The sequence below is a fragment of the Tachypleus tridentatus genome, unplaced genomic scaffold (genome assembly GCF_004210375.1).
Source record: "Tachypleus tridentatus isolate NWPU-2018 unplaced genomic scaffold, ASM421037v1 Hic_cluster_1, whole genome shotgun sequence".
Lineage (NCBI taxonomy): Eukaryota > Metazoa > Arthropoda > Merostomata > Xiphosura > Limulidae > Tachypleus > Tachypleus tridentatus.
In genome coordinates, this window is record NW_027467777.1 from 21,428,175 (window position 1) to 21,455,402 (window position 27,228).

General features: G+C 32.6%; 1 protein-coding gene across 14 annotated transcripts in view; it reads left to right on the forward strand.

Moving 5' to 3' along the window:
- Nucleotides 1-27,228, forward strand: part of LOC143241879 (conserved oligomeric Golgi complex subunit 1-like) — a 53,444-nt gene that overhangs the window by 6,445 nt on the left and 19,771 nt on the right. For all 14 annotated transcript variants that reach the window (XM_076485172.1, XM_076485170.1, XM_076485181.1 and 11 more), the window contains exons 5-16: nt 174-265; nt 1,130-1,199; nt 1,863-2,050; nt 2,390-2,431; nt 5,227-5,313; nt 10,641-10,677; nt 13,522-13,641; nt 14,597-14,659; nt 14,814-14,879; nt 17,715-17,796; nt 23,185-23,290; nt 27,077-27,181. In XM_076485172.1, coding sequence (XP_076341287.1) covers nt 1,949-2,050; nt 2,390-2,431; nt 5,227-5,313; nt 10,641-10,677; nt 13,522-13,641; nt 14,597-14,659; nt 14,814-14,879; nt 17,715-17,796; nt 23,185-23,290; nt 27,077-27,181 — 810 coding nt within the window. In that variant the 5' untranslated portion in view covers nt 174-265; nt 1,130-1,199; nt 1,863-1,948. The remainder of the gene's footprint in view (nt 1-173; nt 266-1,129; nt 1,200-1,862; nt 2,051-2,389; nt 2,432-5,226; nt 5,314-10,640; nt 10,678-13,521; nt 13,642-14,596; nt 14,660-14,813; nt 14,880-17,714; nt 17,797-23,184; nt 23,291-27,076; nt 27,182-27,228) is intronic.

Consider the following 27,228-nt stretch of genomic DNA (forward strand, 5'->3'; position numbering starts at 1 on the left):
TAAGATGGTGACAGTTTTTATTCTGGTTATGAAAGAACCAAGTGTTTTAATTATTCTATCGTAAATGTAGAATGAGAGGAAACTGTTAATCTGTGATTTTCAACATTGATATACAATATGTAAATATAAAGTACATTTCCAAGTTAATTTAAACTTGTTTTCTTCTGCATTAGGTAACTGAACACATCCTGGCAATGGAGACTATCTGTAAAAGATTAGAACGCTGGAACGTCCAACCTAAACCAGATACAAGTGAAAGTCCAAGGTCAGTAGGAAACTGCATTTGTTATTCTGTATTTTTCTTTGGAAGTTGTGGCAATTAATTAATATTTTTAAAAACGTTTTAATTAATTGGTTACATTCTTAATTTTACAGATGTGCAAGATGTATTCTGGTCATTATGAATAAAATAATTCTTAGTTAGTTTGTTACAATAAACATGTTAGTTTGTAGAAGTTGTGTTAAAGTTTCCAGCTTTAGTTATTTTTGTTAGTTTGTAGAAGTTGTGTTAAAGTTTCCAGCTTTAGTTATTTTGTTAGTTTGTAGAAGTTGTGTTAAAGTTTCCAGCTTTAGTTATTTATGTTAGTTTGTAGTTGTGTTAAAGTTTCCAGCTTTAGTTATTTATGTTAGTTTGTAGAAGTTGTGTTAAAGTTTCCAGCTTTAGTTATTTATGTTAGTTTGTAGAAGTTGTGTTAAAGTTTCCAGCTTTAGTTATTTATGTTAGTTTGTAGAAGTTGTGTTAAAGTTTCCAGCTTTAGTTATTTTTGTTAGTTTGTAGAAGTTGTGTTAAAGTTTCCAGCTTTAGTTATTTTTGTTAGTTTGTAGAAGTTGTGTTAAAGTTTCCAGCTTTAGTTATTTGATGTTAGTTTGTAGAAGTTGTGTTAAAGTTTCCAGTTTTAGTTATTTCATTTTATTGCAATAGTTACTCCAAGATTTGAGTTTGTTTCACTCAGAAAACCAGGGGGAGGAGTCTCCATTAGAGGTTAAGAACTTATGATTTGAGTTTGTTTCACTCAGTAAACCAGGGGGGAGGTCTCCATTAGAGGTTAAAACTAATGAAAACAATTGTTATGGGATTGTAATATTTAGAGATTGTTATGTGACCAATATTTTAATCTTTTGTTTTCAGGAAGCTGGAGAAAGAAATTCTGTATAGCCTTGTTGCACAAGTTAATCTTCTATCCCAGGCACCAATTAAGGTAAAATGATGGAATTATAAATTAATAAGACAGTTTAGAAACATAAATTCTGGTGTTAAAGAGCCCTTGATAATGTAAATAAATGAAGATGTAACATTATAATTCTTAGTGTTAATAAAGTAAAACAAAAAAAAATCAGTATTAATTGATTGTCAGAAAATATGATATTTTGGTAAATATTGTTCATATTCATATTTAAATGTTTTTCAGGGTAACAGTTTGAACTTAATATACAATTCTTAACATTTTGCAACAACATGGGACCTATGGGTCTATTTTGGTTGTTCCATTCTGTAAACTATAAAAACCATTAAAGCCTGCCTGTATCATTCATATACTTATTAAACTTTATCTTGAACATATTTAAATTTACTGCCTCTACGACATCTGACAGCTGTTAGTAAAAATAAAACTATCTCAGGTGAAGACTGCTTTTACCTTGCCAGAACTTAGTTTCACTATCCCGACAGTTAAATATACAAAAATATGATGCACCAGATCTATCAACTTTCTCAGCAATCTTAAACACTTCAATCAGAACCCTAACTCTTATTTTTCAATAGAAAACAGTTTTAAATTAACGTGTAGCAGTGTTAGACCAAGATTAACGCCAGTAGCTGCGTTGAACCATATTTTAATGTAAACAATAGATTTTCTTTGTAGATGTGGGAGATGTTGGAAAGGAATGAGTGTCTTAATGCAGCTCGGTGTTTCTGTTGGCAAGACACACTCACACCTCCTTGGTTCTGATGCCTAACAACAAGATATCTGCTGCAACTGTTGTTAAACTGTTTCCAGTCATTAATCAACAGTGGGCTGTGATCAGTCCTTTTCAAACATCCATACTTCAGGTAAATATTTAACTTCTGAAAAGAAAAATTTGGGTTGTGGGACAAAAGTAATTATAGAAATTGATATTATTTATATTGCATAATTATGGGGTTATATAAACTAGCTACAATAATCTCGATATATTTTTTAGTAATCACAATTTCTTTGTAATGAAATAAGGTCAGATAAGAAGTAATTAAAAGGAATACGCTTTTGACTGTTGTGTTTTTCATACGGTTGAGTTCAGAATGTGGAAGTTTTTCTTAAAAATCTGTTGTCACAGATACCACATATGTATTTACTACACTCGCACAGGATATGTGTTAACAACATTCTAAGAAACTCTTTGCCATTTCTAGGTCTGTCAAAATGTGCTGACATCACAAGATATTCCTGAAGAGGTAAGTGCTTTGTTTCTAAGATTTCAAATTTTCTCTCCTAGATGTAGTTGAATCCTTTATTAGTTCAAGATAGAGGAATGTATTAGTAGCATTATGAAATACGGGTATGGTCATCCTTATAAATAGTGCTTTTTAAATTAGAATATAATCAGATTCTGTTAGTAAGTGAAGTTTATGTATTGTTAGGCCTAGTACAATATAAACAAATTTTGTGACATGGATAATCATTGTTGACACACAATATTTCAGTTTACCCTAACAACATTTAAATAAATGTTATGATTTTTTTTATCCATCAATAATTCATTTGTTGAAGTTTGAAGTAAAACTCTCAACAAATTTCCTTGATAAAGTTTATATCATCGTAGCTGACTCTAGCAAGTTTACGGGAACTGGCATGGCCAGGTGGTTAAAGTGCTTGACTTGTAATCCAAGGATTGCAGGTTCAAATCCCTGTCACATCAAGCATGCTTGCTCATTCAGCTGTGGGGGAGTTATAATGTGACAGTAAATCCCACTATTTGTTGGTAAAAAGAGTAGCCCAAGAGTTGGTGGTGGATGATGATGACCAGCTGCCTTCCCTCTAGTGTTACACTGCTAAATTAAGAACGGTTAGTGCAAATAGCCCTTATGTAGCTTTGTGGAAAATTCAAAACAAAAAAACCAACAAGTTTAAAGTTATAGGTAAAGATCTCACCCAATAGAAAGAGAGAGAGAGAGAGAAAATAAACTTCAAAGACTCTTATTAAAACTAAAGGAAGAGAATACAATATTTTACCAACAGGTTAGACCTGTTGAATCACACAGTGGTATTATGTATGGTCTGTCTAAACTACTAAAAGTAGCTGTACCCATCAGACCTGCTGTACCTAACAGGATCACACAGTTATAAACTAGCTGTATTTGTAAACAAGTTTTTCTTCTGTTTACTAAGAACAACTTTACTGTTAGAGTCTGTTGACTTCTCTGATTTTGTCAAGTCTATAGAATTTGATTTATCTGCAAATGTCACAAGTTTTATTAAATTATTATACACTAACTTTCCACTTTATCACATAATCAGATTAAGTTCTGATTTAATATTTGTTGATAACACTAAAGTCAATGGCTTAACTAAACTCAAATTTATTGATGTACTTAAAATTGTAATCAAAGAATCTCACTTTGTCTTTAATAATAAGATTTACAATAAAATTAGTGGTGCAGCCATAGGCTCACCCCTTGCTCCCATACAATTTAATTTGTTCTTGTCTCAGCCATAGGCTCACCACTCGCTCCCATACAATTTAATTTGTTCTTGTCTCATCATGAAACAAACTGGCTCCAGTCATTTCTATCCAGATTTAAACTTCTATTTTATAAAAGACACGTTAATGACATTGTTATTGTATTCATAAACAAAATAAGAAGTTTCAAGATTGCTTAAATTCAAAGTAAATGAACATCCGGTTCATAATGTAAGAGCAACATGAATCTAAGCTGCCATTTTCAGTAAGAACAACAGACTTGAAACCAAGTACTACCACAAACCAACCTGTACTGTCATTTCAGCACAGTTACATCTGACTGCTACAAAACTGATTTAATAATTATTTTAGATCGTAGAGTGTATAAACTTGCCAGGTTTTATGGTTATTTTCATGATGAACTTACCAATATTAAAAAATTATTTGATTAAAATTCCCTCTAGCATTCACCAACAAAAGTATTCTTAAATGTATTAATAAAACCTACTTTTGCAAAATTCCTGACTTCAGTATTCTTAAACATCTTATCACCTTGGTGTTACCTTCCACTGGTTTCCTCAGCATCAAACTAAAAAGTAAAATTAATAACATTCCATAAGTCAGCTTATTTCCAAGCTAGCCTAAGAGTAATCTTCAAAAGGAATAAAGAAATAGGTTTTTCCTCAAGAAAATCACTAATAGTATACAGATATTTGTGTCCTTGTATGTGGTAAACAACTTGTATGTTAGCTACCATCGTGGAGGACCACGTATGTATCAGTCTTTTCACTAACTTTGGAATTTACAACCACCTGAGCAACGACTATTAAAAAACCAAACAGTGAACACTTCAAAATAATAGACTTGCCAAAAGATGAATGGATTCTAAGAATAATAGAAGTATTCATGTTACTTACAGCCTACGAATAACAGAAGTATTCATGTTACTTACAGCCTACGAATAACAGAAGTATTCATGTTACTTACAGCCTAAGAATAACAGAAGTATTCATGTTACTTACAGCCTACGAATAACAGAAGTATTCATGTTACTTACAGCCTACGAATAACAGAAGTATTCATGTTACTTACAGCCTACGAATAACAGTAGTATTCATGTTACTTACAGCCTACGAATAACAGAAGTATTCATGTTACTTACAGCCTATGAATAACAGAAGTATTCATGTTACTTACAGCCTACGAATAACAGAAGTATTCATGTTACTTACAGCCTACGAATAACAGAAGTATTCATGTTACTTACAGCCTACGAATAACAGAAGTATTCATGTTACTTACAGCCTACGAATAACAGAAGTATTCATGTTACTTACAGCCTACGAATAACAGAAGTATTCATGTTACTTACATCCTAAACTAAACAATCAACTAGCTATTTCACTGCATCTCAAACTATTACCTGAGATGAGCAAAATTAGAAATTTTTCATTCTATTCAAACTAGTGTTACATGAACTAGAAGTTTAAAATTAAGGAAATTAGTGTCGTATTTGAAACCATTTAAGCCTAGATGTTTTGAAAATTCACACCACTTCTTCATGTTTAGGATGTTGCTAAAGCTCTAGCCTGTATTGTGTTGTTAAGGGACTCGACTCCTGATGCAGTGTTTCGTGAGTACATGGAAGCTAGGAAGGTAAGATGTGGTTAATGACAAATTTAACTCAACTAATTTATTTAAACCACAGTATTGTGGAAAGAGTTCTGTATGTTTTATGTTAAAAGTTGAAAACCTTACCTGATTGTAAAATGTGTGAAATACAAAATAGATTAAAAATACATTTAACTTCTGAGATAATAAAGTGATAACTGCATTTAGACCAAGCATTATAAAATATGTAACCCCAGAGTATCTAAAGAAATCTTATACTTTGTGCTACATCTAAGGATGGATTTCATAAACTTCTGAAGTAGCTGTGAAGGAATACAAACCAATAACTGGTCACTTCTTGACCTTGTGATATGATGTAGCCAACATATTTAAAAAGAGAAACTCGTTGTTTGTACAGACCAGATGGTGCATTAGTAGCTCTGGAATATGTGCAAGGTTTTTGAATATCCTGATTTACTTGAATTTCATGTAGACTGGAGTGAAAGTGGAAAATTCATGGATAAAATAACATATAAACCCGCTTCTCAAACTAACTAACATGTACAACAGCTAAAAACTTTTAATATGCCAAAGGTGTTAGTAACTTGTGGAAAACATTTTAAAATAACAGGATGGTAAAATTGATTTATAAATCTCTACAAGGAGCTCACAGTGACTTATTCAGTGTAGTCTCACTTGACAAGGTACCAACTGTATCCACTGTAACTTGTTCACACTTGATGAGATACCACCTGTATCCACTGTAACTTGTTCACACTTGATGAGATACCACCTGTATCCACTGTAACTTGTTCACACTTGATGAGATACCACTTGTATCCACTGTAACTTGTTCACACTTGATGAGATACCACTTGTATCCACTGTAACTTGTTTAGTGTAGCCACACTTGGTGAGATACCACTTGTATCCACTGTAACTTGTTTAGTGTAGCCACACTTGGTGAGCTACTGCCTGTATCCACAGTAACTTGTTTAGTGTAGTCACACTTGGTGAGATACCACCTGTATCCACTGTAACTTGTTCACACTTGGTGAGATACCACCTGTATCCACTGTAACTTGTTCACACTTGGTGAGATACCACCTGTATCCACTGTAACTTGTTCACACTTGGTGAGATACCACCTGTATCCACTGTAACTTGTTCACACTTGGTGAGATACCACCTGTATCCACTGTAACTTGTTCACACTTGGTGAGATACCACCTGTATCCACTGTAACTTGTTCACACTTGGTGAGATACCACCTGTATCCACTGTAACTTGTTCACACTTGATGAGATACCACCTGTATCCACTGTAACTTGTTCACACTTGATGAGGTACCACCTTTATCCACTGTAACTTGTTCACACTTGATGAGGTACCACCTGTATCCACTGTAACTTGTTCACACTTGATGAGGTACCACCTGTATCCACTGTAACTTGTTCACACTTGATGAGGTACCACCTGTATCCACTGTAACTTGTTCACACTTGATGAGGTACCACCTGTATCCACTGTAACTTGTTCACACTTGATGAGATACCAGCTGTATCCACAGTAACTTGTTCACACTTGATGAGATACCAGCTGTATCCACAGTAACTTGTTCACACTTGATGAGATACCAGCTGTATCCACAGTAACTTGTTCACACTTGATGAGATACCAGCTGTATCCACAGTAACTTGTTCACACTTGATGAGATACCAGCTGTATCCACAGTAACTTGTTCACACTTGATGAGATACCAGCTGTATCCACTGTAACTTGTTCACACTTGATGAGATACCAGCTGTATCCACAGTAACTTGTTCACACTTGATGAGATACCAGCTGTATCCACAGTAACTTGTTTAGTGTAGCCACACTTGGTGAGATACCACCTGTATCCACTGTAACTTGTTCACACTTGATGAGATACCAGCTGTATCCACAGTAACTTGTTCACACTTGATGAGATACCACCTGTATCCACAGTAACTTGTTTAGTGTAGCCACACTTGGTGAGATACCACCTGTATCCACAGTAACTTGTTTAGTGTAGCCACACTTGGTGAGATACCACCTGTATCCACTGTAACTTGTTCACACTTGATGAGATACCAGCTGTATCCACAGTAAATTGTTTAGTGTAGTCTCACTTGGTGAGGTACCACCTGTATCCACAGTAACTTGTTTAGTGTAGTCTCACTTGGTGAGGTACCAACTGTATCCACAGTGACTTGTTTAGTGTAGCCACACTTGGTGAGGTACCACTTGTATCCACAGTGACTTGTTTAGTGTAGCCACACTTGGTGAGGTACCACTTGTATCCACAGTGACTTGTTTAGTGTAGCCACACTTGGTGAGGTACCACCTGTATCCACAGTAACTTGTTTAGTGTAGTCTCACTTGGTGAGCTACCACCTGTATCCACTGTAACTTGTTCACACTTGATGAGATACCACTTGTATCCACTGTAACTTGTTCACACTTGATGAGATACCAGCTGTATCCACAGTAACTTGTTTAGTGTAGCCACACTTGGTGAGATACCACCTGTATCCACTGTAACTTGTTCACACTTGGTGAGATACCACCTGTATCCACTGTAACTTGTTCACACTTGGTGAGATACCACCTGTATCCACTGTAACTTGTTCACACTTGGTGAGATACCACCTGTATCCACTGTAACTTGTTCACACTTGATGAGATACCACCTGTATCCACTGTAACTTGTTCACACTTGATGAGATACCAGCTGTATCCACAGTAACTTGTTTAGTGTAGTCTCACTTGGTGAGGTACCACCTGTATCCACAGTAACTTGTTTAGTGTAGTCTCACTTGGTGAGGTACCACCTGTATCCACAGTGACTTGTTTAGTGTAGCCACACTTGGTGAGGTACCACCTGTATCCACAGTGACTTGTTTAGTGTAGCCACACTTGGTGAGGTACCACCTGTATCCACAGTAACTTGTTTAGTGTAGTCTCACTTGGTGAGCTACCACCTGTATCCACTGTAACTTGTTCACACTTGATGAGATACCACCTGTATCCACAGTAACTTGTTTAGTGTAGTCACACTTGGTGAGGTACTGCCTGTATGTTTGTGCAGCATGTTATTCATGAATATGGGTACCTTTTAAACATTGTTGTACTGCTCATAAGAACACTTGTCACTAATTTGTGAAGGTCACCAAGAGTGGAATTTCAATATAACTCATTTATAGTTTTATTGAAGGATCAGAAATACTTTATCTGGTTTCAATGAGAGGCTTAACTTTGAATCTGTTGATTAATTTGAGTGTTAGATAAATTGTAACTGTAGTGAGGGTTATGTTGTGTACTTCACTATTTGCTTTGACCATGAGACTTTTATCTAAAGTGCTGACATGCCTAGGTATCAACTGAAAGTAAAGAGGCACAGGGCACTAAACTTGCAATCGAATCTTATCACTCAATATGCTTGTTGTGAGAGAATTATAATGTAATGATTAATTCCACTATTTATTGGTAAAGAGTAGTGTAAGAGCTGGTGCTGGGTGATGTTGACTGGCTGCATTTCTTCATGTGTTCTACATCAGAATCAGGAATTTATACAAACAAACTGATGAATTTCTCTTTGGCACATTGTGTCACTATATTAACATTTGTTTTCAGTGAAATTATTTTATCTGTTATTATTTCTACCCTGTCTCTATACAGTATTGATCAATATGACCAACCTTGTAACCACCAAAACAAAAAAGGAAAAAAATCTATATTACCCACTGTTTTTAAAATGACTTCAAGTTGTAATATGAAATTGTTTGTTTTATCCTAAGTAGCTTTAAATTTTATTGTTTTATTGCCCCTTTTGTTTGCCCTTTGAACCATGTCCTAACTACTATCCATGCCATTACAAGTTGTGACTTGGAGCACATGTACTTGAAGTTTCACTATTAGATTACATTACTTATGTGCTGCTCACATGTGTGTGTTGTAAAGCATTTTCATGTTATTATTACTTATTTTACCTTATGTAATCTTTACTAACCTAAAATAGACCCTATTTTTACATTTTATTTACTTCTGTAATAGTAACTAATGAATAAAATAAACATTGAAACACAAGAAGTAAAGTACTGACCCAGTATTCTTTTCCTTTCTGTTGATTGTCAAGGACACACAAGTCTACTGTTTTATATTAATGGTAGTATTGCAGTAAATACTTTTTATTTAATTAAATAATTCACAAGATAACAGTCAAAGATGCAAAAAGTAGACAGTTTTCCTGTTGTTCTAACTATGTGACAGGAGCTGTTAAAATTCATTCAAGGTAGTTGTTACAATTCTCACTAGAATGTTGCTTGTACTCTGAATGAAATTGACTGTTATCTGTTCAGATCACAATAAATACAATAAATTGATAGACTAAAACGTTGACTTTCTATTGGTTAAATGTAATATATACAATTAAACATAACGGAGAGGTTGTGGGAGATATGGGTGTGGCAGAATGGGTCTGATTTTTCTATTGATAGCTCTGTAACAAAACAAAATATAAGACAACAAAAATGGTGATTTATCTGAACAATAACAATTTTATGGTGATTAATTTCATACTTTTTCAAGGAGTGATAGATAAAATAGAAAGTGAAAAGTGCTTACAGATAATTTGTCACATGTGTCATATTAGAGGATATTCAGGATTTTTTAAAAACATTTCCTTGTAGATTTAGGAACATAAAACTTGTATACTATTAAAATATGAATTATTAGCTAAGAATTTATCATGCATAATATAGAATAGCTGGGTTGAAAGGGATAATTTGTTGTTATTCAAACAATTTGTATGGTGATACTCTTGAAATAACTGAGTGTGTATTTAAACAGAATTTATTGAAATAAATCATTTTGTTATTGAGTGTCTGTGTTTTAATATCACATTATAAAATGAATTTTTTTCATGATGACAAGGAACCCACTTGAAGTAAAAATGTATCTCAAGGTGGCTTGTATGGGTATTAAAATTTTTATTAAAATAAAGTAGAGAACAACATTTTGACCTTATTAGGACATCTTCAGGTTACCAACTGTCTTGAAAATGAATTTTTATCTGTAACTTACTTCTTTGTCATTGTTTTAGATTCTAAACGATGTTTGTTATAGAACAAGTTTTGATGGGTCTCATACATACCCTTAGTGAAGTGCACCCACAAACAAGATATAATAATTTTACACTGCAAAATATTTCATTCATTTCATCAATGCATCTTGAGTTTGACTATTGTTTGAAAATAGATACTTTTAGCTTGAAAAATGTATAAACTGATTTGAAATTGTTCATAATAGGCAGATATTTTTTTTTATATATACTTTGTTTTTCCTGTCAGGTTACAGTTCAACAGATTTTTAAACCAGAAAGACAAGGTAATAATTAAATTGGTATTTCAACCATATTCTTTATATTTGTGACTTAGCTTTAACCACAAGTTTTGCTTAACACTGAAATGTTCGTTGTTTTTTTTTGTTGTTTTTTTTGGGTGGGGGTGGGATTTTATATACAACTTAATTTGTAGATTGGGCTAATGGAAAAATGTTAACATCTGTGTGAAACAATCTATTCTTTTAAATGTAAAACCTATCATTGTAGGTGTTTAGTGTTATCCTGGTAGAAATGTATTTGGAGATTTATTTTTAGGAATTGGAACATTTTTGTTTGTATTCAGTGTATCTGTTATATATTGTGATATATTTAACTGTAGATAATATAAAGTAAGCTTAGAAAATCTTATGTGTAGCATTTTATTTGGGCCTGGCATGGCCAGTTGGTTAAGGCACTCAACTCATAATCTGAGTTCCCCTTTCAGTTGTGGGGGCATTATAATGTGACAGTTAGTCTCACTATTTGTTGGTAAAAGAGTAGCCCAAGAGTTGGCAGTGGATGGTGATGACTAGCTGTCTTCCCTCTAGTTTAACACTGCTAAATTAGGAAGGGCTAGCACAGATAGCCCTCATGTAGATTTCTACAAAATTCAAAACAAACAAACATCTGCACCTGTGGAACATCTCTTATAACTGTAACTTGTGGAAAACGTAACTTTGGAATTTTCAGGCTAACACGTATACTGCAGTTTGTAATTTGTAATGATGTTATCACTTAGTAGTTTGTTGTTTTGTTTTTTTTCAATACAGATATATTTATAAAACTTAATTGTTCTCCAGTGAAACTTGAATTGACTGTATCTGAACTGGTGAGCACCTTTTAGGCATTAAATAAATGTTAGTTTCAAAGTTTAAGTGAAGAAGATAGTTCTTTTATTTCAATAATTTTCAGCCAAAAACAATTTGATATTTTGTCAGTGTGTAATTTGTACATAAAAAATGTTCAAACTTTCACTTTCATACTTCTCTAATTAGTAACCTGTTACTTTTCTATCATTTTTCTACTTGTGGGAAAACTTAGGTTTAAATTTTCTAAATAAGTGCCATTTGTTGAGAATATAATTATTTATGTTTTGTTTATCACATGTTCCCCCCCCCTTTACTGACTTTGTTACTAAAGGTTTTTAGGTTCCACCCCTTTTTATGATCTTGCAGCATGTGATCTGAACAGCTAGTAATGAACCCTAACTTTAAAAATATCTCTAGGGTGGGCCCGGCATGGCCAAGCACGTTAAGGCGTGCGACTCGTAATCTGAGGGTCGCGAGTTCGCATCCACATCGCGCCAAACGTGCTCGCCCTCCCAGCCGTGGGGGGCATTATAATGTGATGGTCAATCTCACTATTTGTTGGTAAAAGAGTAGCCCAAGAGTTAGCAGTGGGTGGTGATGACTAGCTGCCTTCCCTCTAGTCTTACACTGCTAAATTAGGGATGGCTAGCACAGATAGCCCTCGAGTAGCTTTGTGCGAAATTCAAAACAAAGACAAAATCTCTAAGGTGTATATAAATATGATTAGACAGAGCAGGTTATTTATGGTATTGTACAGTGTTTGAAGCTCCTGTAGATGTGAACAAAGATATCTTGGATTCAAACAAACCTTTGATGTGTAAATATTTGTATAGTTTCTTCAGATGCTATTTTCATTCTTCAAAAGGTTTTTGTATTAATTTCCAAATGTGTTTGATATCTACAGACATTTTCTTCTATGATAAGACATCTGGTAAGTCTATCAAGTACGGTAGGCAGTGACAAGATATTCTGATGACTACTGTTTGGATTACATAACAGTATTGTCAAGTTTGTCATATTCAAACACTAATAAAATAATTTGTAGAAAATAAACTTTGTGCCTTAACTGAAAACATTGTTAAAAATCATCACAATATCTTGCTTGAAAATTATGATGTCCTTTTAAAAGGTCACTAATACACCTCACTTTTCACAGATTACCATTAGAAGTAGTGATTACTTCAACCAACAAAATTAATTATCAAAAGGAATACATTAAATGAACATCGATCAAATTGAAACTAACTGGACATATCAAAATGGAACTTTCTAATAAATATTCTAAAAAATTGTAATTTTAAGATAAAAGGAATAATATTTAATGCTTTTCCCAAAACAATTTCTCACAGTGAAGCGGCCTCCTCCCAGTACAGTGGTTAGTCAATGAATGTACAATGCTAAAATCAGGGATTCGATTCACCTTGGTGGGCTCAGCAGATAGCCTGATGTGGCTTTGCTATAACAAAAACTCACATACAGTGAAGCTTAAAAAATTTCACAATCTACTAATATAAGAAAAATAAATGAAATGAATGAATTTTTATAAATACTGTTTTAACATATTAACTGTGTCTGTTCTAATTACAAGTTTGTAAGCCAAGTACCATATACGGCACAGTTGTATTCAACTGCTGGAAGCCAGATTGTAACGTATGTGACAAATTAGCAGTCAGTGGGTTATATGTAAGTTATATCCTTCCAGTTTTGAAATGGTTAACACAAAACTGTGGATGTGTTAAATTATGAATTTATTATTTCATAACTTTTATATATGGTTCAAATCTCAAGAAACTACTATAATTTGTATCCCAAAATAACTTGGCTTTTTATTGTTTTGAAGATAGAATTTTTACTTTGGACTAGGATTCAATAGCTTGCATATTTTTACAATTTTCATTGTAAATACATTAAGGTTTTTGGCTGTATTAACATTTAACAAATATGAAAATTACTTTGGATGCTTTATAAATTATAACTGTGAATAAAAGTTTATTGTTGAAGATTGAAAGTTTTATACCTGACCTGTTTGTTTGTTTTCAGGGACCACAGCAAAAATTCTAGTTTGTGAGCTAGTCCTACTTGTCATGAAGACGCTCCATGCTGTACACAGGGTGTGCTATGCTGGGGAAGAAACAACAAAAACCTTGGAAGGTGGAAGTGGTAACAGACTTCTTTGAACATATGTTTCAGATTTCTAGGTGACAGGAGATGTTTAAATAGTACAAAAGTTGTGTAAAGTATTAATAATAAAAAACACATGAAGTACTAATGAACTACCATAAAGTAGAAATGCTCATTTTTGACTGAAGCTAATTGCACCTGATGGGATAGAATTGATAGCAGAGTTTCCACTTTAATTTTTGAGTATAAATTTGTTTGTTTGTTTGTAGTACAAAGCTACACAAAGGGGCTGTCTATACTGTACCCACCACGAATATTGAAACCAGTTTCTATCATTCTAGGTCTGTTCCATTGGAAGAGCTTGCATATGGAACATTTGGATTTTCTGTTTCAGTCAAATAGATCTTGAATCTTTTAAAAAATGTGATAGTGTAGTTAGGATGTCTGATTGTGGATTTGAGGTTCCAAGGTTCAGCCTCATTAATGTAAAAATAAAGTTGTGCTCTAGACCTTAATGCCATGTATGTAGTGTAAGAGTGCCATTATTTTGGTTAGTATTAGTGCTGTTTACTATGTACTTTCTTTCTCGTCTTATCAATTCAAAATAAAGGCTGGCTGGTGCAATGCAGGTAGACCTGTGCAGCTTTGCAAGAATGATTAAAACAAACTCTTGCATGATGTAACAAATTTTCTATTTTTTGAAAAATTCTAGTAAAACAAAAACAAGTAACTCCATGTAGGTGTAGATTTTTTTGCTAGCTTTATGTTTCTAAATTTTGAGTTGTAGATCTACAAATGAATGTATAACTAGCTGTTATTTAGGGAACCATGATTGTTACAACTGTTGAAAAAATAGTTGGACTTAAATTTCTGAATTCAGGTTTTCTGTAATGTTTTGAAACTTATATGATTGTTTTCTTTTATAGTACTTTCTATTAAACATTTGCTGGCAATGTTGAAATTCATTTTTGTCATTGTTATTTGTTTCTTTTAGGATCAAAAGTAGATGATTTGCTAATAAAAACCTTAAGCGAAATAACCAGAAAGGATTCTGTTGGTGAGTGGGATTCATTTTGATCTTTTTGTAATCAGTGTTTTATTGTGATGAAATTTTTTGTTTTCAATAATATTTAGCTGAATGGTTAGTCATCAATTTATTTGTTAGCTAATTATTTACCTGTTCATTAATGATATATAATAATTTTTTCAAGGCCCTGTTTCATTACTGAAACTTGACAAAACTCCGATATCCAAGTTTCTACCAACTACCATCACTGGTAAGACATACAAATAGCCTCTGAACCTTTATTTTATAAACATTTACTGACATTTAAAATAATTTTTGGATACTTTATTTACCAGCAAAATTTGATGAATAAATATATCTATCAATGTTAATTTCTTACAAAACTATACAGTAATTAAGGTGTTTTTAACTTTTACTGCATTCTACCATAGAACCTGTTCCCTCATAGAATCTTTGGAATATACTAGAATTCTTTCACTACATTTCTAAGACTTCTAGTGATTACATGTTACGTAAATCACTTGATGAAGTTATGTGACCACCACATACCTTCAGGGGGATAATATTTAGCAGAAGCTTTGGGATAAATCCTGAGGTTTCTCTCACATTCACTGCTTTACTTCTACAGTTGTTTATTGCTGTTTAACCATGATAAAATAAAAATCAACTGTGCTATTTCACTTGTACATGAGGTTTTCATCCTTGTCACTTCACAAGACTCAAATCAGTGAATGTTGGAAAAATTGGTTTATTCTGAGTAAGTGTATATCACAGTGGATAATGTATGATACAGAGAGTAGTAGTAGGCCTAAGTATGCCATGTAAGTTATCCTTCATTGCTGCATAAAGACAAATGAACATGACATTTACCATTGAAACTATAAACAACCAGTTTTAGTGACTTTGTAACTATGTATCAAAATTGCAACATTATAACAAAATTACTAAGTGAAATTATCTGTAAGTAATAAACTGCTTAACTCTCTTGGAATGAACATCTTTTTATGTGTATGTCATAAGGTTTTAGTAAGTTACAATCAAAATTTAATTAAAGTATTTTCTTATCATGATATAAGAATAAATTTGGCATAAGAGTGAAGCTACTGCTCCAAATTTTAATATTATGTATGTTTAAGTTTTTCATTTTATAAGGCAATATTTTAAAAAATCCTCAGTTACCCATAGCATGAGGGTTACAACATTTGCTCTTCTCTAATTTGTTTACAATTTCCCATAGCATGAGGGTTACAACATTTGCTCTTCTCTAATTTGTTTACAATTTCCCATAGCATGAGGGTTACAACATTTGCTCTTCTCTAATTTGTTTACAATTTCCCATAGCATGAGGGTTACAACATTTGCTCTTCTCTAATTTGTTTACAATTTCCCATAGCATGAGGGTTACAACATTTGCTCTTCTCTAATTTGTTTACCACCCCCAAAAAGTACATAAATCACTGATTATAGTGTTGTCATCGTTCAGGTAAGGCATATCTTGTATCATTACACAGCCATAAAGACAAAAATCAGACTTTGCCATGTCCACTTATCACATCTTCTCTTCTCTAATCCAAGAAGTACAGAATGTAATGTAAATTACTTATTATAATGTTGTCATTGCTAGTGCAAAACATAAATTTTAAACTTTCAATCTTGTTTAGTTACAGAGCCATGAAATACAGTTATACCCACATCCACCAGTTACATCCTCCCTTTCAGAAGTTACCAATAGTTCTTCTTAAACTTTATTCCAATGGGAACCACATCAACTAGCTTAATAATAAATTTTCACAGTGTAACCCATGTGTATCCTGACATTATGTAATACTGCCAAATGGTTTACAGACCTTTATAGTTAGAAAAGTTTCACATGGTTCAAAAGGTAATAAATCTGTTAGTAAGTACAATCAGATTTACACTGTTATGAGATTTAATGTGTTTCACATAAAGAAGTGTAGTTTCATGTTACAGTTTGAAGTCATTCTAGAAAATAAGATATTTACTTTGTATTGTTTTATAGTAATTACCATGCCAGTTAAATCGAACAGCCATATTTGGTGTTACAGTAGACAAAATAACAGATAAAATACAGTTTTACTGACACAAATTTGTAATTATTTACGAGGTTTAAGAGATTACAAAAAAGACTTTTGTAATTTTTCAAGTTAATAGAAGTACTTTTAATGATAAAATAACTTTGTTGTCAGACTAATAAATACATTTTTAATGGTACGATAGCGAGTCCGTAACTGTAAGGACCTAATGTTTGGTACAGTTTTATTTGCTGAAGTTGTTGTATGAAGTATAAAAATATTTTTTACAGTTTTGACATTTTGTAATCTCTAGAATATTCTAAATGAGTATCAAAATTTGTTTTCTATTTTCTTTATTATACCAATAACTGTAGTAATTATTATCAATGTAAAATTAAAATGTTTTAAAATTAAGAAATATGTACATATCTTAAAAATAGAATACTGTTTAGATATAGAATACTGTTCACATGTGGAATAATGTTTAAATAGAGAATACTGTTTAGATATCTTTGGGTCATGTGCTTTCATTTCATTTATAGAGTATTCTTAATGTTTTCTTTTCTTTTCCAATACTTTATGCTTTTATTATTTTAAGCCAAAATGCAACCTGGTGCCCACAGTCTATTATTACCTACTGTTTGTGAGAGATGGTAAATACAGACAAAATGTTTGCACATATACTTTGTTTATAAATCTTAGTGAGATGGGAGACGAGTGAGTATACTTACAAAAATCATTAAACCATTCAAATATGAATTTTAAAACATAGATAATACATAATTAGCTAAAACATGAAAGTCTAGGACACCCATATCTACAACAGACATAAACAGAAGTTTGTTATTTCAAAATTATCTGTTACTCATGAATACCCCATGATTATGAACTGGGTCAATTTGAACAAGTTTGTGTGGAGAGTTAGAAATTCATCTTTATGTTCATAATGATGAGAAAACCCACTTGTAGATAAAACTATATCTTTATGTTATTATTATTGAACTTCTGTGGTGTTAGAAAGTCTGTTCACATGTGATATTTATGGTTTTTAGATTTCCGTCCATCTTTTAAGAGTGATTTTTGTTCAGTTCATCCAGAAGTGCTGAAAGACGTTTGTCAACAGTGGACTGACCAGTAAGATAGTTTTCATGAGCTTACTAGTAAATGAATGAATTGATTATTGTTATGATAAGGATTATAATTATAAAAGTATAGTGAAGGTGTAACACTAATAGTGCTGATTCTTCATAACTGTTGTCACAAGTTCTAATTAATATCTATCTTGTAAAATTTAACTTTGTGTTAATAGTGATTCACAATATTCTTGTGTGACAAATAACAGTACAGTTAAGGTACTTATTTTTTAAGCGATGAGTCGTGAGAAACGTGCTGTGTTTTTCATGCTTATAGAAATAATGGGGGGTTGTAACATCCAAAGCCTGGACTTTAGGGTTGTTTGGTAAATCCACCTGAGAAACAGCTCTGGTTATGTACATAAGAGAAATTTGCAAACTTGTATGTGGTAAAATACCTAAGATGCTTTTACAGTATTTAATTGTATGTATAGAGACTCAAAATGCATATCAGAGATGTTTTTTAAAGTTTAGTTAGTCTATTTTATTATCTATATATATCCATAAGCTTGGCATTAAGTAATAGTGTATCCTTCAAATTTTTGTATTATATAATATTTAATTTCTTAATCTCTAAATAAAATATTCTTAACCTTGAAAATGGCTGTTTGATAAATTGTCATAATTATTTGTTAGTCTGAAGTTGTCCTATAAAAATATTTTATTTCATTACAGTTAATGTTAGAGAATATAGTAGATAAAATATAGAGGTTTACCAAATAATTTGTGATGTTCATTTAGATGGTTTTAGAGGATACACAAATGAAATAAGAAAATTGTAAAAAGATACAAGATAGAAAGAAATATTTCTATTGTTATCATGAAAATTACCTTTTACTCATAGTGACTCAATAAAGGCCTCGTACGTCCACACCAGATATTTATAATAAACTTCCTTGTATAAAAACATATTTTTTGAACACACTTTTAATGTTTACCAAAATCTACCCAAATTTCATGAAAATTCAATCAGAGTTATAGTTTCATGGTTACTGAACTAGATACAGAAGTAGTGGTCCAACCAAGTTGAATGTAGCTGGTTTAATTAGAGAAGAAACATTCACTTGACAACAAAACAATGATTTACAGTTTAAATAGTGTTATAGAACAGTGTTTTATTGATCAAATAGTAAGTGGCTCAGTAGGTTGTAATTAAAATGTTGTGTGATCTAATGAGCTATTCTTGTTTGGGATGGAACTAATCAAATTTGAAATGTCATAACGTATTCTTATTTGCATAATACGTGTGGTACAGTTTGTTACTAGCGTAAGAGGAACAAACAGAAACAGTAGCTGAGCTCGCCATACGTGTCTTGTTTAGTACTGATGCCTTCTCAATATTATTATACTGATATCTTCCACCAAGTTCATTGTCTTGCTACTCTGGTCCATATTGTATAGTTCAGAGTAATTAGAATTCATAGCACTTATTAAATTGGTTCATAAACAACATATTCCAGCCAAAACCAGCACACACTACAGTGAACAACATTTAACATAAGCTTGTACGTATGAGATTGCAGTCTGCTGTCTTATTTACATGCCCAAGATTAGGTTCTCGAGTTTGGATACTAGAAGTGTGCAATCAACTTTGTCCCGAGATGCATGAGGCGTTAGTGGGCTTGACCTGCTTTAGTCCATGTTAGTTTGGATACTAGAAGTGTGCAATCAACTTTGTCCTGAGATGCATGAGGCGTTAGTGGGCTTGACCTGCTTTAGTCCACATTAGTTTGGATACTAGAAGTGTGCAATCAACTTTGTCCTGAGATGCATGAGACGTTAGTGGGCTTGACCTGCTTTAGTCCATGTTAGTTTGGATACTAGAAGTGTGCAATCAACTTTGTCCTGAGATGCATGAGGCGTTAGTGGGCTTGACCTGCTTTAGTCCACATTAGTTTGGATACTAGAAGTGTGCAATCAACTTTGTCCTGAGATGCATGAGGTGTTAGTGGGCTTGACCTGCTTTAGTCCATGTTAGATTAATGTGTTCTGCTTTAAACACACTCTTCATTGATTCAGATTCAAAATACATCAGGGAACATAAAGTGTAACTAGCACATGTTAGTTTTTAATGTTAACAAGACTTCTTAATACTTTAACTTAATTAGTGCTAAGATATTAACCTGTTGCATATGAAATGTCAAATTTCTAAAGGAAAATGTGGAACAAGTAAATTGTTGTGTAATTTATTTAATTAAAATAAACTACACTCTTTAAACACACTCTTCATTGATTCAGATTCAAAATACATCAGGGAACATAAAGTGTAACTAGCACATGTTAGTTTTTAATGTTAACAAGACTTCTTAACACTTTAACTTAATTAGTGCTAAGATATTAACCTGTTGCATATGAAATGTCAAATTTCTAAAGGAAAATGTGGAACAAGTAAATTGTTGTGTAATTTATTTAATTAAAATAAACCTTTAAACTCAACTTCTGCCAGTGAGTTGCAAGTTTATAAAACTTGGACGTCCTTTGATGCAGTGAAGTCTTCAAAGACACTTTCAAGTGATCTTTGGTTTGCAAACGTTTTTTCCCTTTAAAAAATGTCCAATTGTTTAAAAAGGTGATAATCTATAGGAGAAAGTAGTGGTAGATGATATAACGCTTGATACCGAGGTTTGTTTAGTTTTGGACTGTAACATGAGACATGAGGTTGTGCATTATCATAAACCAGTATTGGTCCACTGCAGTTGACTGTTGCTGGATATTTTTGTTACAACTTTGGTTACAAAATTTCAAGTTCACAACAATATTTCTCTGCCGTGATTTTTTCTCCATGATTTACGACCACAAAATACTGATTTTGATGTACGTTTTGGAGCTTCTTTATATTCATGCTACTGACCAGATAGTTGTCAGTTGTAAAGTGTCCATTTTTCACTGCAGGAGACAGTTCTATGGGTCATTTATTTGATAGGTTTCAGTCAGTTTGTGAGGTACACACCTGTTGATCTTTTCTACCTTACCAGTTGCTGCAAAATGTCTGGAAACTGTTGAATAATGAACACTGAGTGTGTCAGCAAGTTCTCTCGTGGTTTGACAGATATCTGATTCAACTAATGCCTCCAATTCTTTCTCATTAATGGCTGTATGAGGGTGGCCTGAGGCTTATCTTTAAGGCAATGTTACCAGAGAAAAATATCTTAAACCAATGCTGTACTGTGTGCTCATTAGCTCTGCCATCACAAAATACATGATTGATATTATGAGCTGCTATCATCATGCTGTGACTGGGCTTGAACCCGTACAAGAAAATTACACAAACATCAGTTTCATCTGTAGTGATGAAAATCAGTGTAAATATTAAATAATAAAGTGAGCTTGAAATGAACTGGACAGTATATTTTTTTATTCTAACAAATATATGATAATGCTTTTCTTTCAGCCACTAAAACTTCAGACTCAAATTTGCAGATGAAAATCTGAACTTTTATGTGCAATAACCTCATCCACTAACAAACTAATGTATACCAGGCTTTTTACGTGTTTAATGTATATATACTGAAACAGATCTGTCCTTACCATGTTGTTTCACATGTTTAATGTGTATATATTGAAACAGATCTGTTCTTACCATGTTGTTTCATATGTATAATGTGTATATACTGAAACAGATCTGTCCTTACCATGTTGTTTCACATGTATGTGTATATACTGAAACAGATCTGTTCTTACCATGTTGTTTCACATGTTTAATGTGTGTATACTGAAACAGATCTGTTCTTACCATGTTGTTTCACATGTATAATGTGTATATACTGAAACAGATCTGTTCTTACCACGTTGTTTCACATGTATAATGTGTATATACTGAAACAGATCTGTTCTTACCACGTTGTTTCACATGTATAATGTGTATATACTGAAACAGATCTGTCCTTACCACGTTGTTTCATATGTATAATGTGTATATACTGAAACAGATCTGTTCTTACCATGTTGTTTCACATGTTTAATGTGTATATACTGAAACAGATCTGTCCTTACCATGTTGTTTCACATGTTTAATGTGTATATACTGAAACAGATCTGTCCTTACCATGTTGTTTCACATGTATAATGTGTATATACTGAAACAGATCTGTCCTTACCATGTTGTTTCACGTGTATAATGTGTATATACTGAAACAGATCTGTCCTTACCATGTTGTTTCACGTGTATAATGTGTATATACTGAAACAGATCTGTCCTTACCATGTTGTTTCACGCGTATAATGTGTATATACTGAAACAGATCTGTCCTTACCATGTTGTTTCATCGTGTATAATGTGTATATACTGAAACAGATCTGTCCTTACCATGTTGTTTCATCGTATAATGTGTATATACTGAAACAGATCTGTCCTTACCATGTTGTTTCACGTGTATAATGTGTATATACTGAAACAGATCTGTCCTTACCATGTTGTTTCACGTGTATAATGTGTATATACTGAAACAGATCTGTCCTTACCATGTTGTTTCACGTGTATAATGTGTATATACTGAAACAGATCTGTCCTTACCATGTTGTTTCACGTGTATAATGTGTATATACTGAAACAGATCTGTCCTTACCATGTTGTTTCAATGTGTATAATGTGTATATACTGAAACAGATCTGTCCTTACCATGTTGTTTCATGTATAATGTGTATATACTGAAACAGATCTGTCCTTACCATGTTGTTTCACGTGTATAATGTGTATATACTGAAACAGATCTGTCCTTACCATGTTGTTTCACGTGTATAATGTGTATATACTGAAACAGATCTGTCCTTACCATGTTGTTTCACGTGTATAATGTGTATATACTGAAACAGATCTGTCCTTACCATGTTGTTTCACGTGTATAATGTGTATATACTGAAACAGATCTGTCCTTACCATGTTGTTTCACGTGTATAATGTGTATATACTGAAACAGATCTGTCCTTACCATGTTGTTTCACGTGTATAATGTGTATATACTGAAACAGATCTGTCCTTACCATGTTGTTTCACGTGTATAATGTGTATATACTGAAACAGATCTGTCCTTACCATGTTGTTTCACGTGTATAATGTGTATATACTGAAACAGATCTGTCCTTACCATGTTGTTTCACGTGTATAATGTGTATATACTGAAACAGATCTGTCCTTACCATGTTGTTTCACGTGTATAATGTGTATATACTGAAACAGATCTGTCCTTACCATGTTGTTTCACGTGTATAATGTGTATATACTGAAACAGATCTGTCCTTACCATGTTGTTTCACGTGTATAATGTGTATATACTGAAACAAATCTGGTCTTGCTAGGTTGCTTCAGAGACAGTGAAGTTATTTATTGTTGAGATGTGTTGTATAATACACAGTAAACACACGTAAATATGATTTTTATTTGTTTTTACAGGGTTAGCAGGGACGTTGAGAAAGGTCTTTGGGAGCTATTGGAATGCATCAGAACTATGAAAGGAGTAGCTAATATCAGAGATGGTGTGTTTGAAGTCTTGTGTCAGGTAATGATATGTTCAAACCTATTAAGATTAAGCACATGTCAGACTATGCAGAAATTAGGTGAAGAAGGTATAATCAATTTCTTGTAATGTTCAATATTAAATAATAAATATTTATTAAATATTTAAAATAAATTTATATAATTTAATGTGTGTAAAAAAACTTCCTATTAACTGAACATTTGTGTGAAATAAGAAAAGATTATTTTTAAAAAATTGCAGTTAAATAGAATGAAAAGAAAGTGTGTTTAGCTGCCAAGTACAAAGTGTTAAAAATTCTGACTTAAAATCTTAAACCAAAACAAGACAGTAAAAATTACAAACTTTTGGTTTGTGATGGATTAGAGGAGTAACAGTAAAATTACAAACTTTTGGTTTGTGATGGATTAGAGGAGTAACAGTAAAATTACAAACTTTTTTGGTTTGTGATGGATTGAGGAGTAACAGTAAAATTACAAACTTTTGGTTTGTGATGGATTAGAGGAGTAACAGTAAAATTACAAACTTTTGGTTTGTGATGGATTAGAGGAGTAACAGTAAAATTACAAACTTTTGGTTTGTGATGGATTAGAGGAGTAACAGTAAAAATTACAAACTTTTGGTTTGTGATGGATTAGAGGAGTAACAGTAAAAATTACAAACTTTTGGTTTGTGATGGATTAGAGGAGTAACAGTAAAAATTACAAACTTTTGGTTTGTGATGGATTAGAGGAGTAACAGTAAAAATTACAAACTTTTGGTTTGTGATGGATTAGAGGAGTAACAGTAAAATTACAAACTTTGGTTTGTGATGGATTAGAGGAGTAACAGTAAAATTACAAACTTTGGTTTGTGATGGATTAGAGGAGTAACAGTAAAATTACAAACTTTGGTTTGTGATGGATTAGAGGAGTAACAGTAAAATTACAAACTTTTGGTTTGTGATGGATTAGAGGAGTAACAGTAAAAATTACAAACTTTGGTTTGTGATGGATTAGAGGAGTAACAGTAAAAATTACAAACTTTGGTTTGTGATGGATTAGAGGAGTAACAGTAAAAATTACAAACTTTGGTTTGTGATGGATTAGAGGAGTAACAGTAAAATTACAAACTTTTGGTTTGTGATGGATTAGAGGAGTAACAGTAAAATTACAAACTTTGGTTTGTGATGGATTAGAGGAGTAACAGTAAAAATTACAAACTTTGGTTTGTGATGGATTAGAGGAGTAACAGTAAAATTACAAACTTTGGTTTGTGATGGATTAGAGGAGTAACAGTAAAATTACAAACTTTGGTTTGTGATGGATTAGAGGAGTAACAGTAAAATTACAAACTTTGGTTTGTGATGGATTAGAGGAGTAACAGTAAAATTACAAACTTTGGTTTGTGATGGATTAGAGGAGTAACAGTAAAATTACAAACTTTTGGTTTGTGATGGATTAGAGGAGTAACAGTAAAATTACAAACTTTGGTTTGTGATGGATTAGAGGAGTAACAGTAAAAATTACAAACTTTGGTTTGTGATGGATTAGAGGAGTAACAGTAAAATTACAAACTTTTGGTTTGTGATGGATTAGAGGAGTAACAGTAAAATTACAAACTTTGGTTTGTGATGGATTAGAGGAGTAACTGTAAAATTACAAACTTTTGGTTTGTGATGGATTAGAGGAGTAACTGTAAAATTACAAACTTTTGGTTTGTGATGGATTAGAGGAGTAACTGTAAAATTACAAACTTTTGGTTTGTGATGGATTAGAGGAGTAACAGTAAAATTACAAACTTTGGTTTGTGATGGATTAGAGGAGTAACAGTAAAATTACAAACTTTTGTTTGTGATGGATTAGAGGAGTAACAGTAAAATTACAAACTTTTGGTTTGTGATGGATTAGAGGAGTAACAGTAAAATTACAAACTTTTGGTTTGTGATGGATTAGAGGAGTAACTGTAAAATTACAAACTTTGGTTTGTGATGGATTAGAGGAGTAACTGTAAAAATTACAAACTTTTGGTTTGTGATGGATTAGAGGAGTAACTGTAAAAATTACAAACTTTTGGTTTGTGATGGATTAGAGGAGTAACTGTAAAAATTACAAACTTTTGGTTTGTGATGGATTAGAGGAGTAACTGTAAAATTACAAACTTTGGTTTGTGATGGATTAGAGGAGTAACAGTAAAATTACAAACTTTTGGTTTGTGATGGATTAGAGGAGTAACAGTAAAATTACAAACTTTTGGTTTGTGATGGATTAGAGGAGTAACAGTAAAATTACAAACTTTGGTTTGTGATGGATTAGAGGAGTAACAGTAAAAATTACAAACTTTGGTTTGTGATGGATTAGAGGAGTAACAGTAAAAAAATTACAAACTTTTGGTTTGTGATGGATTAGAGGAGTAACAGTAAAATTACAAACTTTGGTTTGTGATGGATTAGAGGAGTAACAGTAAAAATTACAAACTTTGGTTTGTGATGGATTAGAAGAGTAACAGTAAAATTACAAACTTTGGTTTGTGATGGATTAGAGGAGTAACAGTAAAATTACAAACTTTGGTTTGTGATGGATTAGAGGAGTAACAGTAAAATTACAAACTTTTGGTTTGTGATGGATTAGAGGAGTAACTGTAAAAATTACAAACTTTTGGTTTGTGATGGATTAGAGGAGTAACTGTAAAAATTACAAACTTTTGGTTTGTGATGGATTAGAGGAGTAACTGTAAAAATTACAAACTTTTGGTTTGTTATGGATTAGAGGAGTAACAGTAAAAATTACAAACTTTTGGTTTGTGATGGATTAGAGGAGTAACTGTAAAAATTACAAACTTTTGGTTTGTGATGGATTAGAGGAGTAACAGTAAAAATTACAAACTTTTGGTTTGTGATGGATTAGAGGAGTAACAGTAAAAATTACAAACTTTTGGTTTGTGATGGATTAGAGGAGTAACAGTAAAAATTACAAACTTTGGTTTGTGATGGATTAGAGGAGTAACAGTAAAATTACAAACTTTGGTTTGTGATGGATTAGAGGAGTAACAGTAAAAATTACAAACTTTTGGTTTGTGATGGATTAGAGGAGTAACAGTAAAAATTACAAACTTTTGGTTTGTGATGGATTAGAGGAGTAACAGTAAAAGTTACAAACTTTTGGTTTGTGATGGATTAGAGGAGTAACAGTAAAAGTTACAAACTTTTGGTTTGTGATGGATTAGAGGAGTAACAGTAAAAGTTACAAACTTTTGGTTTGTGATGGATTAGAGGAGTAACAGTAAAAATTACAAACTTTTGGTTTGTGATGGATTAGAGGAGTAACATTGCTTTTTGCCATACACAACTGTTTTGCCTCTTAGTAGACATCTTAACTCATAGAATATCTACCATTCACTATGTTCACTAGAATTTCATCTCTCTTAACCACAGGGCACACAGTCTTCTAATTTGGTGACTGTCAGTATTATAAGTGATTACACTTAATATGGTAAAAAACTGCATACGTGTGTCCTGTATCTTCAACAGACATGAAGTTTAGTTCTATTACTGTTTTCTTTGAGTTCCTAATGTGTCATAGTTTTTTCAGACAGGAAGAAATAAATGAACAAATTGATGAAATATCTATAGAAAGAAGAGAACTTATTGTAAAGTACTGCTCAATGCCTGAAGAGTAGAAGGAACTGGTTCTTAACTGTCAAACTGTGTAGAATTTGTGTTGATATTATACTAAGATGGTTCTTTAATGTTAGTTACTGTGTTAATATTGTATTAGCTAAGGTGGTTTGGTAAGTAAGAACCATATAATAATTTTAATCCATATTATACAGAATGACTATACAGTTCGTTGGGAGCAGGCTTGTCATGATGTTCTTGGTAAATCTATGTCCATATGGGAAACATTCCTAAGGCCTGTTTTTATACACAGAATCAAGGTTTGTAATTAGTGCAGTTTTTGATAACCTGTTAATGTATTAGCTTC